The sequence below is a fragment of the Cervus canadensis genome, chromosome 16 (genome assembly GCF_019320065.1).
Source record: "Cervus canadensis isolate Bull #8, Minnesota chromosome 16, ASM1932006v1, whole genome shotgun sequence".
NCBI classification, from domain to species: Eukaryota; Metazoa; Chordata; class Mammalia; order Artiodactyla; family Cervidae; genus Cervus; species Cervus canadensis.
In genome coordinates, this window is record NC_057401.1 from 3,789,637 (window position 1) to 3,801,891 (window position 12,255).

The 12,255-nt window shown below is 48.9% G+C and overlaps 1 protein-coding gene across 1 annotated transcript in view; it reads right to left on the reverse strand.

Moving 5' to 3' along the window:
- SH3PXD2B (SH3 and PX domains 2B) overlaps positions 1-12,255 on the reverse strand; it is a 116,634-nt gene that overhangs the window by 27,470 nt on the left and 76,909 nt on the right. The window contains exons 7-8 of the mRNA XM_043488887.1: positions 6,452-6,586; positions 951-1,055 (exon numbers count right to left, since the gene is read on the reverse strand). Coding sequence (XP_043344822.1) covers positions 951-1,055; positions 6,452-6,586 — 240 coding nt within the window. The remainder of the gene's footprint in view (positions 1-950; positions 1,056-6,451; positions 6,587-12,255) is intronic.

A 12,255-nucleotide genomic window follows, 5' to 3' on the forward strand; every position in this document is an offset into this window, starting at 1 on the left:
TAGAAATAGCCTTTTCCTCACTTTTTTTTCTTTTAAATACAAATATAAGAAGCTCTGTGCTTTCTAAAGAGTCAGCTAGAAGCACCAGATATTCAACCCTAGGTAAGCCACAGCTCTGTGATAAAAACCGTTCCTAGTTATTTATTATTTTAGGTTCTTGCCAACTGCTTTGCATGTGGGATCTCATTTAACTTAAAAAAAAAATCCCAAGATGTCAATACCATCATTTCCATTTTTAGAGGAGGTGGCTGAGGCATAGAAAGGTGAAGTTGTTGGTCCAAGATCACTCAGCCAGTTAGTGGTACAAATTCAAATTCAGTGGTGAGAGTCAAATTCAGGCCTGACTCTAGAACCCTTTTGTTTAGTACCTCAAGTGAGTTCATGGTCTCGATTTAGGAATGCTCAGGAGGGTGAGAGGAGGGGAGGTGGCTGGGTTAGGATTTCTGATGCAGCAGGACCCACTCTTTAGGACACCTGTAGGCAAAGATCCCTGGGAAACAGAAGTGACTGGAGAGGGTCAGTTCTGATCCTGACACCCAAGCTGGGCCATTAAACCAACACAGAAAGCAGACAAAACAGAGATCTTTACAGTTGGCTTCAGATGTTTTGTAAGTGAGCCAGAAGCAGCCCCAGCGCCTTGGCCATCAGAAGGATTCAAGGGAGGATGACTGGGGTGTGGACAGCAATCCAGCTGGGCCGGGCCCTCCGAGGCCCCACGGAGGCATCAGGGCCCCAGCTCTGGCCAGGCTCACCTGGACTGGCTCCCCACGGCCCCCAGGAGCGGGCGGGCTCGCCCCGTCCCAGCCCCGGGGCCTGGCTTCCGTCCACAGGCTACAGAGCCTGAGCCAGGGAGCTGCTGAGACTTGGAGGCAGAGGCTGAAGGGGAGGCGCTGGGAGAGGAGGCCCCTGCGGGCGATGGCCAGCGGCACCGCAGGCCTGGCCCCTCCTACCTTCTTCAGGCTGCAGGGAGAACTCATCTTGCACTCCGTCCTGGCCTTCCAGGCAGGTTGCGGGGACCCAGCCTTGCTCTTCGGCAGTGCTGACGAACCACCAGCCTGGGAGAGAGAGTGCAGACGGAAGGCAGTGGGTCAGGGAGGAGGCCTGCGCGTCAGAACACAATGAGACTCAGCCAGGAGAGCAGTCAACGCTCAGCGTGAGGCTGAAGAGTCACCACTTCGCTAGCAGCACGCAACGACCCACGCAGGGCTTCCCAGATGGTGCTAGTGGTAAAGAACCCGCCTGACAACTCAGGAGACATAAGAGATGTGGGTTCGATCCCTGGGTTGGGAAGATTCTCTGGGGGAGGGCATGGCAACCCACTCCAGGATTCTTGCCTGGAGAATCCCATGGACAGAGGAGCCTGGTGGGCTATAGTCCGTAGGGTCGTAAAGAGTCGGACATGACTGAAGCGACCGAGCACACCCATGTTTACTGACTGTTAAATGCTACAGACAGGCTAATGGGAAACCTGCTCTTGAGCCTGGGACAGGGCTGGGGAAAGGAGTCAGGGGTGGGGATGTGGAGAAAGGTTGTGCTAAAAGACGAGAGTCAAGAAAGTAGCTACCTTCACTAAGGTGAGCAAAGCACTTACCATTTTATTTGTATTACATTATCCCTACTGCACACACAAAACTGAGGCTACAAGAGGAAGACTTGTCCAAGTTCACAGAGCTTATGGCTGGGCTGCAACTTGTACCCAGGGCTCTCTGACACTGAAACCACTGCCCTAGTAACTCATCTGAGACAGATTTTGCCTCTATTCATGTCAAGGTAAATCTGCCTGCAGATGTAACAGTTTGAGAGGCTGTTCACTCAGACTCAGGCCCTCCCTCTTTAGAGAAAGGGCTCTCACGCGGCCTGTGGTCGGCAGAGTAATGAGTCATGTGGCAAACAGTTACAGTTAAGGTTGCAGACACGATTAAGATTGTTAATCCGTTGAACTCAAATAGGAAGTTATCCTGGCTTATCTGGATGGGCCCGATATAATCTCAAGTGAGGCAGAACAGTTGGGAGATGTGGGTAAGGAAGAAAGGCATGGAAGGCGGCAACTGCTAGACCTGAAGATGGAGGAAAGGACCGCAGGCTGAGGGATGTGGGTGGTCTCTAGAAAATGGACAAGGCAAAGAAGCAGAACCTGCAGAAGGGAACATAGCCCCGACAGTGCCTTTTAGTCCAGTGGGACCCATTCTGGACTTCTAACCCCTCAAACCATATGATGATAAAGCTGTGTTAAGTCTGTAAGTTTGTGGTAATTCATTACAACAGTCATAGGGCATCAACTCAGAGCCCAACTGGCCCATGCACAGCATAAATGGGAAAAATAGGATCTGTGCTGCAAGATCAGAGACCTCCAGGCCCTGGAGACCCCAAAGGAGAAGAGAAAGAAGGGGCAGACTCTGAACTAGCTTCCTGGTCTCACAGGGAGGCCTTGGCTTGCAAGCTCCTTGAAGTAGAAGCGACCTTCGGCTTCGCTTGACTGGGTGCACCTCTTAAAACATGTTTTGGTGGCTGAGCAGTGTGGGTATGTATGTATGTGTGTATATGAATGAATGGGGTTGATAAGCCTGTGGAAAATCAGGAAATATGCCATATATGCCTTCCTAAGGCCTCATCTTTGTAGGCATCTGTGTGGCAGATAAAGAAACTGTCACAACAGCAACGATGGCAGCGATGCACCAGACCATCTATCACAGAGCTTCGTATCTACCACTGACCTGCCCGGTCCTCACGGCAGCCTGAGCTGTGTTCTATTACGACCCTATTTTACAGATGGGGAAGCAGAGTTCAGAGAGGGGCAGTGACGTGACCAACGTCACCGAGAAAGTGGTAGAGCCGAAATTCACACCCAGGCCGTCTGGCTTCAAAGCCTCAGCTCTTAACTCTTGGCACTAATGCCTCATACATTGCTAGAGGAGGAGTAAATGGGTTTGGCCACAGTTTGGAAGCAGGTTACTTGGCTGTGTCTTAAGATTTAAAATGTGCCTATCTTATGGTCCTGCAGTGTTCTGGGTACGTGCGTGCTAAGTCGTTTCAGTCATGTCCAACTCTTTGAGACCCCCTGGACCATAGCTTACCAGGCTCTTCTGTCCATGGGATTCTCCAGGTAAAAATACTGGAGTGGATTGCCATTTCCGCCTCCAGGGGATCTTCCTGACCCAGCGATCGAACACATATTTCTTATGTCTCCTGCACTGGCGGGCAGGTTTACCAGCACCACCTGGGAAGCCCACTGCCAAGCCGGTCTTCTGGGTATCTAACTTAAAGAGACACTCACAGGTACACAGAGATATACTGTTCACACTAGAGGAAGGTGAGACTGACAGTGTGCCATCTTTTCAAATAGGGCGCAGATGTTATGGGAGTAAGAGCTAAAAGTTAACTTAAGAAAAGTTAACTTAAGTTTGGACTTCCCCGGCGGTCCAGTAGTTAAGAGGGCTTCCCTGGTAGCTCAGTCGGTAAAGGATAAACCTGCAATGTAGCAGACCCACATTCGATTCCTGGGTTGGGAAGATCCCCTGGAGAAGGAAATGGCAACCCACTCCAGTATTCTTGCCTGGAGGATCCCATGGACAGAGGATCCTGGTGGGCTACAGTCCATGGCGTTGCAAGAGTCGGACATGACTGAGTGACTAAGCCACCACCAGTAGTTACGACTCTGTGCTTTCACTGCAGGGGGTCCGAGCTCGATCCCTGATTGGGGAACTAAGATCCTGAATGCCACTCGGCACCAACAAAAATAAAAAAATTTAACAACAACAACAATGAATAAAAAAGGAAAAGCAAGCTGCAGGTCAAAATGATAGAATGATACACCACTGGGGTTAAAAAACCTATAAAATATGCATGAAATATGACCTGTATGTATGTGTGTACACAGTTATACATGTATGTATGCGCATGCAGATATGTATGCATACACACATGTACAAATGTGTACACTGTGCATATACACATATGTACACACATATGCACACACACATATATACATACTTATATACACTTGCATATACAATTATCAAGAAGCATTCACCCCAAACTGACAGAAGAGCAACAACTTATGTCTGGAAAGGGGACCAGGCAAGAAGTTGGTGGAAAAAATTACATTTTAACTTTATTATTAATGTTTCAAGAAGAACGTATCCATATATTACTTGGGTAAGTAAAACATAACTAAAAATAAACGTTGACTTTGTGGACCACTTGAAGATTTGAGCATCTGTCCTCTTTCCCCTGCTGCCCTCTGGACACACCAGGCTCGTCTCCCACCCCATCCCTGCTCCTCCTCTCCTCCCAGCAACATGTTCTTCCTAACATCACTCAAGAGGCCGAAGCAAAGCGGGGGAAGGGGGGTGGGTGCTCCCTTCTTCAGTCTCCATGGAGCATCTCAGTCACACCCACGAGCTGACTATACTCATTTCCAGGAATTAGAACGTCACATGGCTTTGGGGCCAGCTGGAACTGCTTAGGAGTTCCAGCTCGGCAACCTGTCACGAGATTCTGGGTGAGTGACCGAGTCACTTGCAGTCTTCATGTCTTCAGCTGTGAAGCAGGAATAACAACTGCTGTATTGAGTAATCAAGGAGTTTTGGTTGGCTAAATGCTCATCTCCTGACTAAAGGGGACACACTCCAGAGACTCTGGAAATGGTTTTCCCCCTATTTGTTGGACCTTAGCTAGTCACTGGGATATCACAGAGATTGGCCCACTAATACAGCTAGCCAACATCACATTTTAGCCACAACAAAGTCAGTGGGTTTATGTCACTTTTTCCTGGAGAGGGTCCACTTATGCCCTGCTCCTTGATCTCTGTCTTCAATGGTGCCAATGCCCTATTCTGGCTAAAGAAGACAAAATGGAAGGAAATTCATATTTTTGAGCACTTGCTGTGTGCCAAACACAGGCTTGGGCACTCTCTATGTATTGCCTCATTTAATCCTTGAAGCACCTTTTTGATCAACGACCTGGATGGCTGTGAAATGCGGAGTTCAGGTTAAGTTCCTCAGCATCTCATCACACTCTGTCCCGGCCAGTATCCAGACAAATGTTTTATGGTGTTTCTCTTTACTGCATTTCACAGATAATGTGTTTTATTTTTATTTTTTTTTTAAATTGGAGGTTTGTGGCAACCCTGCATCAAGCAAGTCTATCAGCGTCACTTTTCTTACAGCATTTGCTCACTTTCTGTCTCTGTGTCACATTTTGGTAATTCTCCCAATATTTCAAACTTTTAAATCCTTATTATATTTGTTACAGTGATCTGTGATCTTTTTTAAAAAAATTATTTATTTATTTGGCTGCACCGGGTCTTAATTGTAGCATACAGGATCTTTTTAAATTGTGGCGTGTGCGTTCTAGTTCCCTAACCAGGGGCTGAAGCCAGGCCAGCTGCACTGGAGCACAGAATCTTAGCCACTGGACCACCCTGTGATTGGTGATCTACTGCAAAAAGTTTATGATTCGCTGGAGGCTCAGATGATGGTCAGCATTTTTTAGCAAGGGAGTATTTTTTAAATTAAGGTACGTACATTGTTTTTTTGACACAATGTTATTGCACGTTTAACAGATCACAGTATTATATGCTGTGCTGCTGCACCGAGTCACTCAGTCATGCTCAACTCTGTGTGACCTCATGGGCTGTCGCACACCAGGCTCCTCTGTCCATGGGGATCCTCCAGGCAAGAATCCTGGAGTGGGTTGCCATGCCCTCCTCCAGGGGATCTTTCCAACCCAGGGATCGAACCCAGGTCTCCCGCACTGCAGGAGGATTTTTTACCATCTTAGCCACCAAGGAAGCCCAAGAATACTGGAGTGGGTAGTCTATTCCTTCTCCAAGAGGATCTTCCCAACCCAGGAATCCAATCAGGGTCACCTGCATTGCAGGTGGATTCATTACCAGTTGAGCTACCAGGGAAGCCCACGGTATTATGGGCTTATATTTGCACTGAGAAACCAAAAAAAATTCACGTGATTTGCTTTACGGCAGTGGTCTGTAACTGAATCTGCAACATCTCTGAGGTCTGATGGTATGTAAACCGTGGTTCCTGTGACAGCAAGAAGGCTGAGGCAGGGTGTCCATCCCGCCAGAGCCACAGCTGACAGAACCTTCCTGAGGACTCCCACGGTGGCCAAAGGCAAATCAACAGAGCAAAGTTCCATTATAATGGGGGGCTCTTGTCTCCAGGTGCTTTGAAACCAGAAGGAATGTTTATCAAATGTGAACCTCAGAACAAGCTGATAACATGTGACCAAAAGGATGTTGGTGAGCTGTGACCAAGTGGGGTACTCAAGCATTGTGATCAAACAAGGTCAGATTTCTAGAGAGTCATCAGCTGGATCTGTGGAAGCTGACCAGCCTGGATTGGCTACTGCAGTTTCTGCACTCCCCAGTGTCCCCTGGCCCAACGGCTTGGTGACAGTGTAGGGCGGGAGGGAGGGCATCCAGGCCCCCTACCTGACTCGTTCTTCTCGATGATGTCCACCACTTGCCCCACGCTGAGGCTGATCTCCGAGCTCTCCTGCTTCTGGTAGTCTGCCACCACCACATACTGCTCCAAGACCATGGGGTCCACTGAGGTCAGGTCACCCCCTGGGGATACAAATTGTCATCACACAATCCACATGTGAAGGAACAGGAGGCGGTAGGTGGGTCATGAGGATATTCCAGTTAGAGGAAGAACCTGTGGCAGGACTGGTCTCAATGGTCACCGCATCCATTTATTCTTTCATTCATTTGCTCACTCATCCACTGCAATTTACCACATGCCTGTCCCTGTCTAAGCACTGAGGGTTCAGAGTTGATTATGATATGGCACTTGCCCCAAAGAGGATGACAGCCTAGTGGGAAAGTCCATTCATTCATATCTATTTATCTATCTATCGATCTGCCATTATTCACCCATCATCATCCACTCAACTAAGCATCCACTCATCATCCATCCAAGCAAACATCCATCTGTTGCCATCCATCCATCCAAAAGGAAATCAACCCTGAATATTCATTAAAGGGGCTGATACTGAAGCTGATACTGTCCACTTGATGTGAAGGGCTGACTCATTGGAAAAGACTCTAATGCTAGGAAAGATTGAAGGCAAAAGGAGAAGGAGGTAGCAGAGGATGAGATGGTTACACAGCATCACCACCTCAATGGACATGAATTTGAGCAAACTCCAGGAGATAGCGAAGGACAGGGAAGCCTGGCATGCTGCAGTTCATGGGGTCACAAGGAGTTGGACACGACTTAGTGACTGAACAACAAGTTTTTGATCGATGCATTGCTGGAAACGAACAAGATGGCAGACAAAGAATGAGCGGAAAAAGGAGACTACATTAAATGGAGCGGTCAGCAGACCCCTCTAGGGAGGTGACATAAAGCAAAGACCTCCGAGACAAGAAGGCATAAAGAAATGGGGACAGAGCAATGCAGGCTAACTGTTGGACAGGACAGGCAGGCCGGGAGCCTTCGAGGAACTGGAATGGGGTGGCTAACGTCCAGGAGTGAGGAGAGGGCAGTCCTGTCTGAGATCACCCTGGCAGACATAGGCCAGAGCAGGGAGGGCCTGCTGGACCAAGGCAAGAAGTCTGGATTTTTTTAAACCCTAAAGGAGAAAGCCACTGAAGGGCTTTAAGAAGGGAATGACAAGATTTACATCTTTCCAAAGACAATTCTGGCTGCCACATGAAGACTGGATTAGAGCCTAGCAAGAAAAAAAGCAGGAGACCAGATGGAGATTGTAGATTTGCAGACAAGACAGGATGGTAGCTTTGAACGAGGGCAGGGGCAGTGGGGGAGAGGAGACCCAGAGGAGGCTCTTTCCATGGGATGCAGTGCTGTGCAGCCCTGGTTAGGTACTAAGACATATCCGAGAAATCAATGAAAGCTATCACAGGATATGGATAATGTAAAAGGACATCAGACACTCCAAACAGAGGGGGCAGCACTTTCAGAGCAGCAAGCTGAATGTGGTGGGAGGGCAGCCTGGCTCTTGTTGCCACCAGGCCTGGTTTTCTCAAAGTCCTGATTTGAAGTATTCCCTTAGATTGTTTCCATAAACTGCCAAAAAGCCGTTTATATTCTGTGTCCCAATACACCCATATGGAGCTGAGTTTGTACATCTCTTCCCAATTCTGCTGGGTGGTGCCTTACTGAAACGGGCCATAGTGGGAGTATTTACACCATGGAAATTGGCAAATGCTACAAAGCGGGGCTTTCCATCAGAGGGCTGGTTGTGAAGTATTTATCAGCAGGCCACTGCACCCCAGACTCTGGCATCCAGAAGCAACACAAGAGCCCTTTGTTAGAACCATGCTTTCTGCGTTTCTAAGGCAGAAAATCAGAGCAGGGCATGGTAGCCGGGTGAAGGGTCACTGCATTTTGGCTCTGTGACCAAGCTCTGGCCACTCACCCTTCCAGGCTGAGGGTACAAAGCAAAATGGCAGGGCCCCACGGTAAGCTTGCTGCACGTACCCTGGGTGGAGAAAGCGCAAGAACAGACAAAGAGAGGGGGAAAAAAGAGAAGGAAGATGTGGAATTAGAGTTCAGAAGACCGGGAGGGAAGTGGCCCCATGTGAATGCCTACCACAGGCTACACTGTTCATAAACCACCTTGACACAACCGCCCTGGAAGGGGGTATTACCACTCTCCTTTTATGGACAAGAAAACAGAGGCTCAGATATCAGGTAACTTGCCTCAGATCCCACAGCTAGCTGGTGACAAGGCCAGATCTGAACCAGGTCCATGTGGTGGCAGCAGGTGAGGAAAGAAAAGATGGTAGGAAGGAAGGGTGTCTGAGGTCTTGCTCTCCTCCCCTGTGGTCCCCCCGACTACCCCCAGGTCTTATTTCTTTGCAGCTTCAGGGCGGTCCTCACAACTGCCAGCCCTTTTCTCCCCTGTTACCTCTCACCTAGGTCAGTCTGCAGAGCTGACTTCCTCCCAGCCTCAAGCAAGACAGACGGCCCAAACCAGCCTGGTCACTTGAGTGGTAACACCTTTCAGTGGCCCCAGAGCAGGCTAGTGCCTGCGCCCTCCCTGCTGCCCTTCTGGACAGTGACCTTAACCCCCGGCACTGTGCTCCTAAGAGGTACTCTCCTGTGAATGAGTAAAGCAGACGCTGGCTTGCTAGAGCCTCTTGGCTCAGGTCATTGTGAGCGGGAGACACATTCCCTAGTGAATGCAACAGATAGAAACCATGGGTCTGCAGTTTTTACCCCAGAATACAGCCTGCCCTAGGGTTTGGAGCCCCAGGAACGCAGCTTCTTCTGTTTTAACCCCTTTGGGGCTGGGTTCATGTAACTACGCTTCCCTGGGTCTCAACTGGAGACAAAGAACTAGAGAGACAGAAGAGAAGTGCCCACATCATCAGGCTGCAAGTGGAGACTGCTGCTCGGGTTAGTGCTCAGAGACAGCCCAGGTCTTCTGGGCAGGCCAGAAGGGGCAGGAGGTGTCTGTGCACATGTGTGTGTGTGTGTAGGGGGGTGGTTCTCTGCTGCCCCTAGAGGTGGCCGTCAGGACTCACCCTCCCAGAGCCACAGGCCTGATGTGGGAGGACATTCTTGCTAGCATTCTATCACCTCGCTTCACCCACATCCTCATGAAGCCACATCCTCTGCACCAGGGTCTGAGAACGGCTTCTTGGGGCCAGGGGTGCAGAGGCGGGCACCCTGTGATTGCTCTCCATCCCGCCCCTCCAGCGTGTCCCCCACACTGCAGCCAGAGCGCTCACTCAGAACTGTACTCTGATCACGCCACCCTCCGCCCAGCACCTGCTGTGGCTCCCTTGTACCTCAGGTTCTCCATGACCTGCACTCTTCTCTTCTCTCTGCTTATACTTTTTGGCCACCTCATTCCTGGCTCACTTGTAAAACTGGAAAGCATGTAGGCGCCTTTGCATAGCTGTTATCTCTGCCTGGGATGTCTCCTCTTCTCCTCTGCATTCAAATAGGAAGCACCTATTCTTAGCCTCCTAACTGGCCTCCTGTTGCCAGCCTTGACCCCTACAGTCTGTTCTGGACACAGCAGCTAAAAGAATCACACTTAAAAAAAAAAGCAGATCACAGTTTGAAATTCAAGGCCTGGCAATGGCCTTCACTTCACTTAGGAGGAGTCCCACTGGCCTACAAGCCCTCCCTGGACTGTGCTGATCGTTACTTCTCCACTCTCTCCAACGCGGCACAGATGGCTACTTCTCCCCCATTCTTTCTTCTGCAGTAAATAGACTTGCCTGAGTTTTAGCTTGGCACAGGGCTACTTGGAATGAGACTCCTTCACGCTGGGAGTGGTCACGTGACTAACTGTTAGCCAGCAGGATATAAGTAGAAGGGTTCTATGTAACTGCTTGGTAAGAATCATTACAGGAGGGGATTACTCTATTTCACCCTTTAATTGTTACTGCTTGTGAAAATGTGCAAGTGATGGCTGGTGCTGCAGCAGCCACCTTGGGCTGTGAGATGACCTCAGAAAATGCTGGCCACGTGTGGCAGAGCAGCAAGACAGGAGTCTGGGTCACTCTTATCGTCAAACACAGTATTACTTCTGGACTATCTATGGAATGTGAACTAAGAAACAAAATTAAAAATGTAAAGGCACATTTATTTTTAGTTACTATGCTCAGGCTTCCTTGCCACTGTTTGATAACACAAAGCAATGTCCACCTCAGGGCACTGTGCATTTGCTGTTCCCTTGCCAGGGATAAGTTTCCTCTAGATATCTGCAGGGCCTCCTCCCTCCCTTCCTTCAGGTTCCTGCTCAAGTGGCATCTTATCAGAGATGTCCCCTGACCACCCTGCACGACTTCACTGCTTTTTATTTTGTGCCATCATGCTTTTTTAAAACTATCATGAATTCTACGTATTTCCTTGTCTCCTTGCCTGTTTTCCTACTCTAGAACATAAGCTCCCACGAGGGCAGGGACTCCGGTTCTTGTTTACTGCTGTACCCACACTCCCTAAAGGCTCATAGGCCCATGGTCCATTTTTGTGCAAGGGGAGCAAAGAATGTACTTTTATGTTTTTAAAACCTTGTAAAGAATAAGAGGGAGAGTAAGTAGAAGAGGAAACAAAAAAATTACTATTAGTGACAGAGTCTGTATGCAGCTTGCAATGCCTAAACTATTTACTATCTGGCCATTTAGAGAAAAAATGTTTGCCAACCCTTGACCCCAGAACGTGAAATGGCATCTGCAAAGGCTTAATAAATACTTGAACAAAAGAATGAATATTTTAAAACAGTTTTAAATGACTTCTGACCTCAGGGAGACACTCAAATGCCTTCTTACACAGCATTTACACTGTTTTATTTTGTTTACACATCTGTCTTTTCTACCAAACTGTGAGGTTATTTCCCACATGATGCTGGCCTTTGCATTCCCTGGGGACCTAGAACACTGTCAGGCACACAGTAGGTGCTTAACAGACAATGAACAAATAACCATGTTGGTCTTCTTCATTCAGCACAGAGGCTCAACGAACATCTGTGCTGTGACTGAACAAAGGATGAACTGGAGACATCTAGAAACCCGTCCTGCTCCACACAGCGAGGGCCTCTTCCGGGGAACACACTGGGCTGAGTCATCGGCAGGCACCTGTCCACCTTACACTCGCCAAAGACTACTCCTTCTTGTCTATAAGTAGGGACGGAGGCTCTGGTTAAGTCAGGGTCCGGGTAAGTCAGGTTATGTGTCCAGAAAGTTTAGCAGTTGCCACCTGCTTTTAACAACTGATGGTGGTCCAGTGGTACCACATACATTTGTCAGGACTCTGCTCAATGGACTGATCTACTCATTTCTGCGCCAACTCTCCTCACCAAGCTGCCAACCAGTCTAGGATAACCATAAGCAGTGACAGGACCGGGGAGTGATGGGACTCACGTGAACAAGACATGAAGTCAGGAAACGAGGAGGGCAGGGGGCAGGGTGGGGGACTCTGAGCTGGCATGAGCAGGCCAGGTGCTGGCTCAGGGCTCAGGGATGGCGCTCCTTCCAAGACTTGCTCAGGGGCCAGGTCTGAGCCTTACTTACATCTCCTTCCTATTCTTCTCTAACAGTAGCTTTGGACTGTAGTTTCCTGCCACTAAGTGGCTCAGAATTGGAGCTGCTGTTTTAGCATCAGTTCTTTCAGGGCAGGTTACCTTCCTTTTACCCAGAGGGCTCAACTTATCAAAAAATCATTCATTTGATCTACCAGGAGTCTCAAACTAGGCCACAGGCCACTAAGGGTTAGGTGGAGACACCCAGTAGAGGACTGTGATATTGCAACCAGG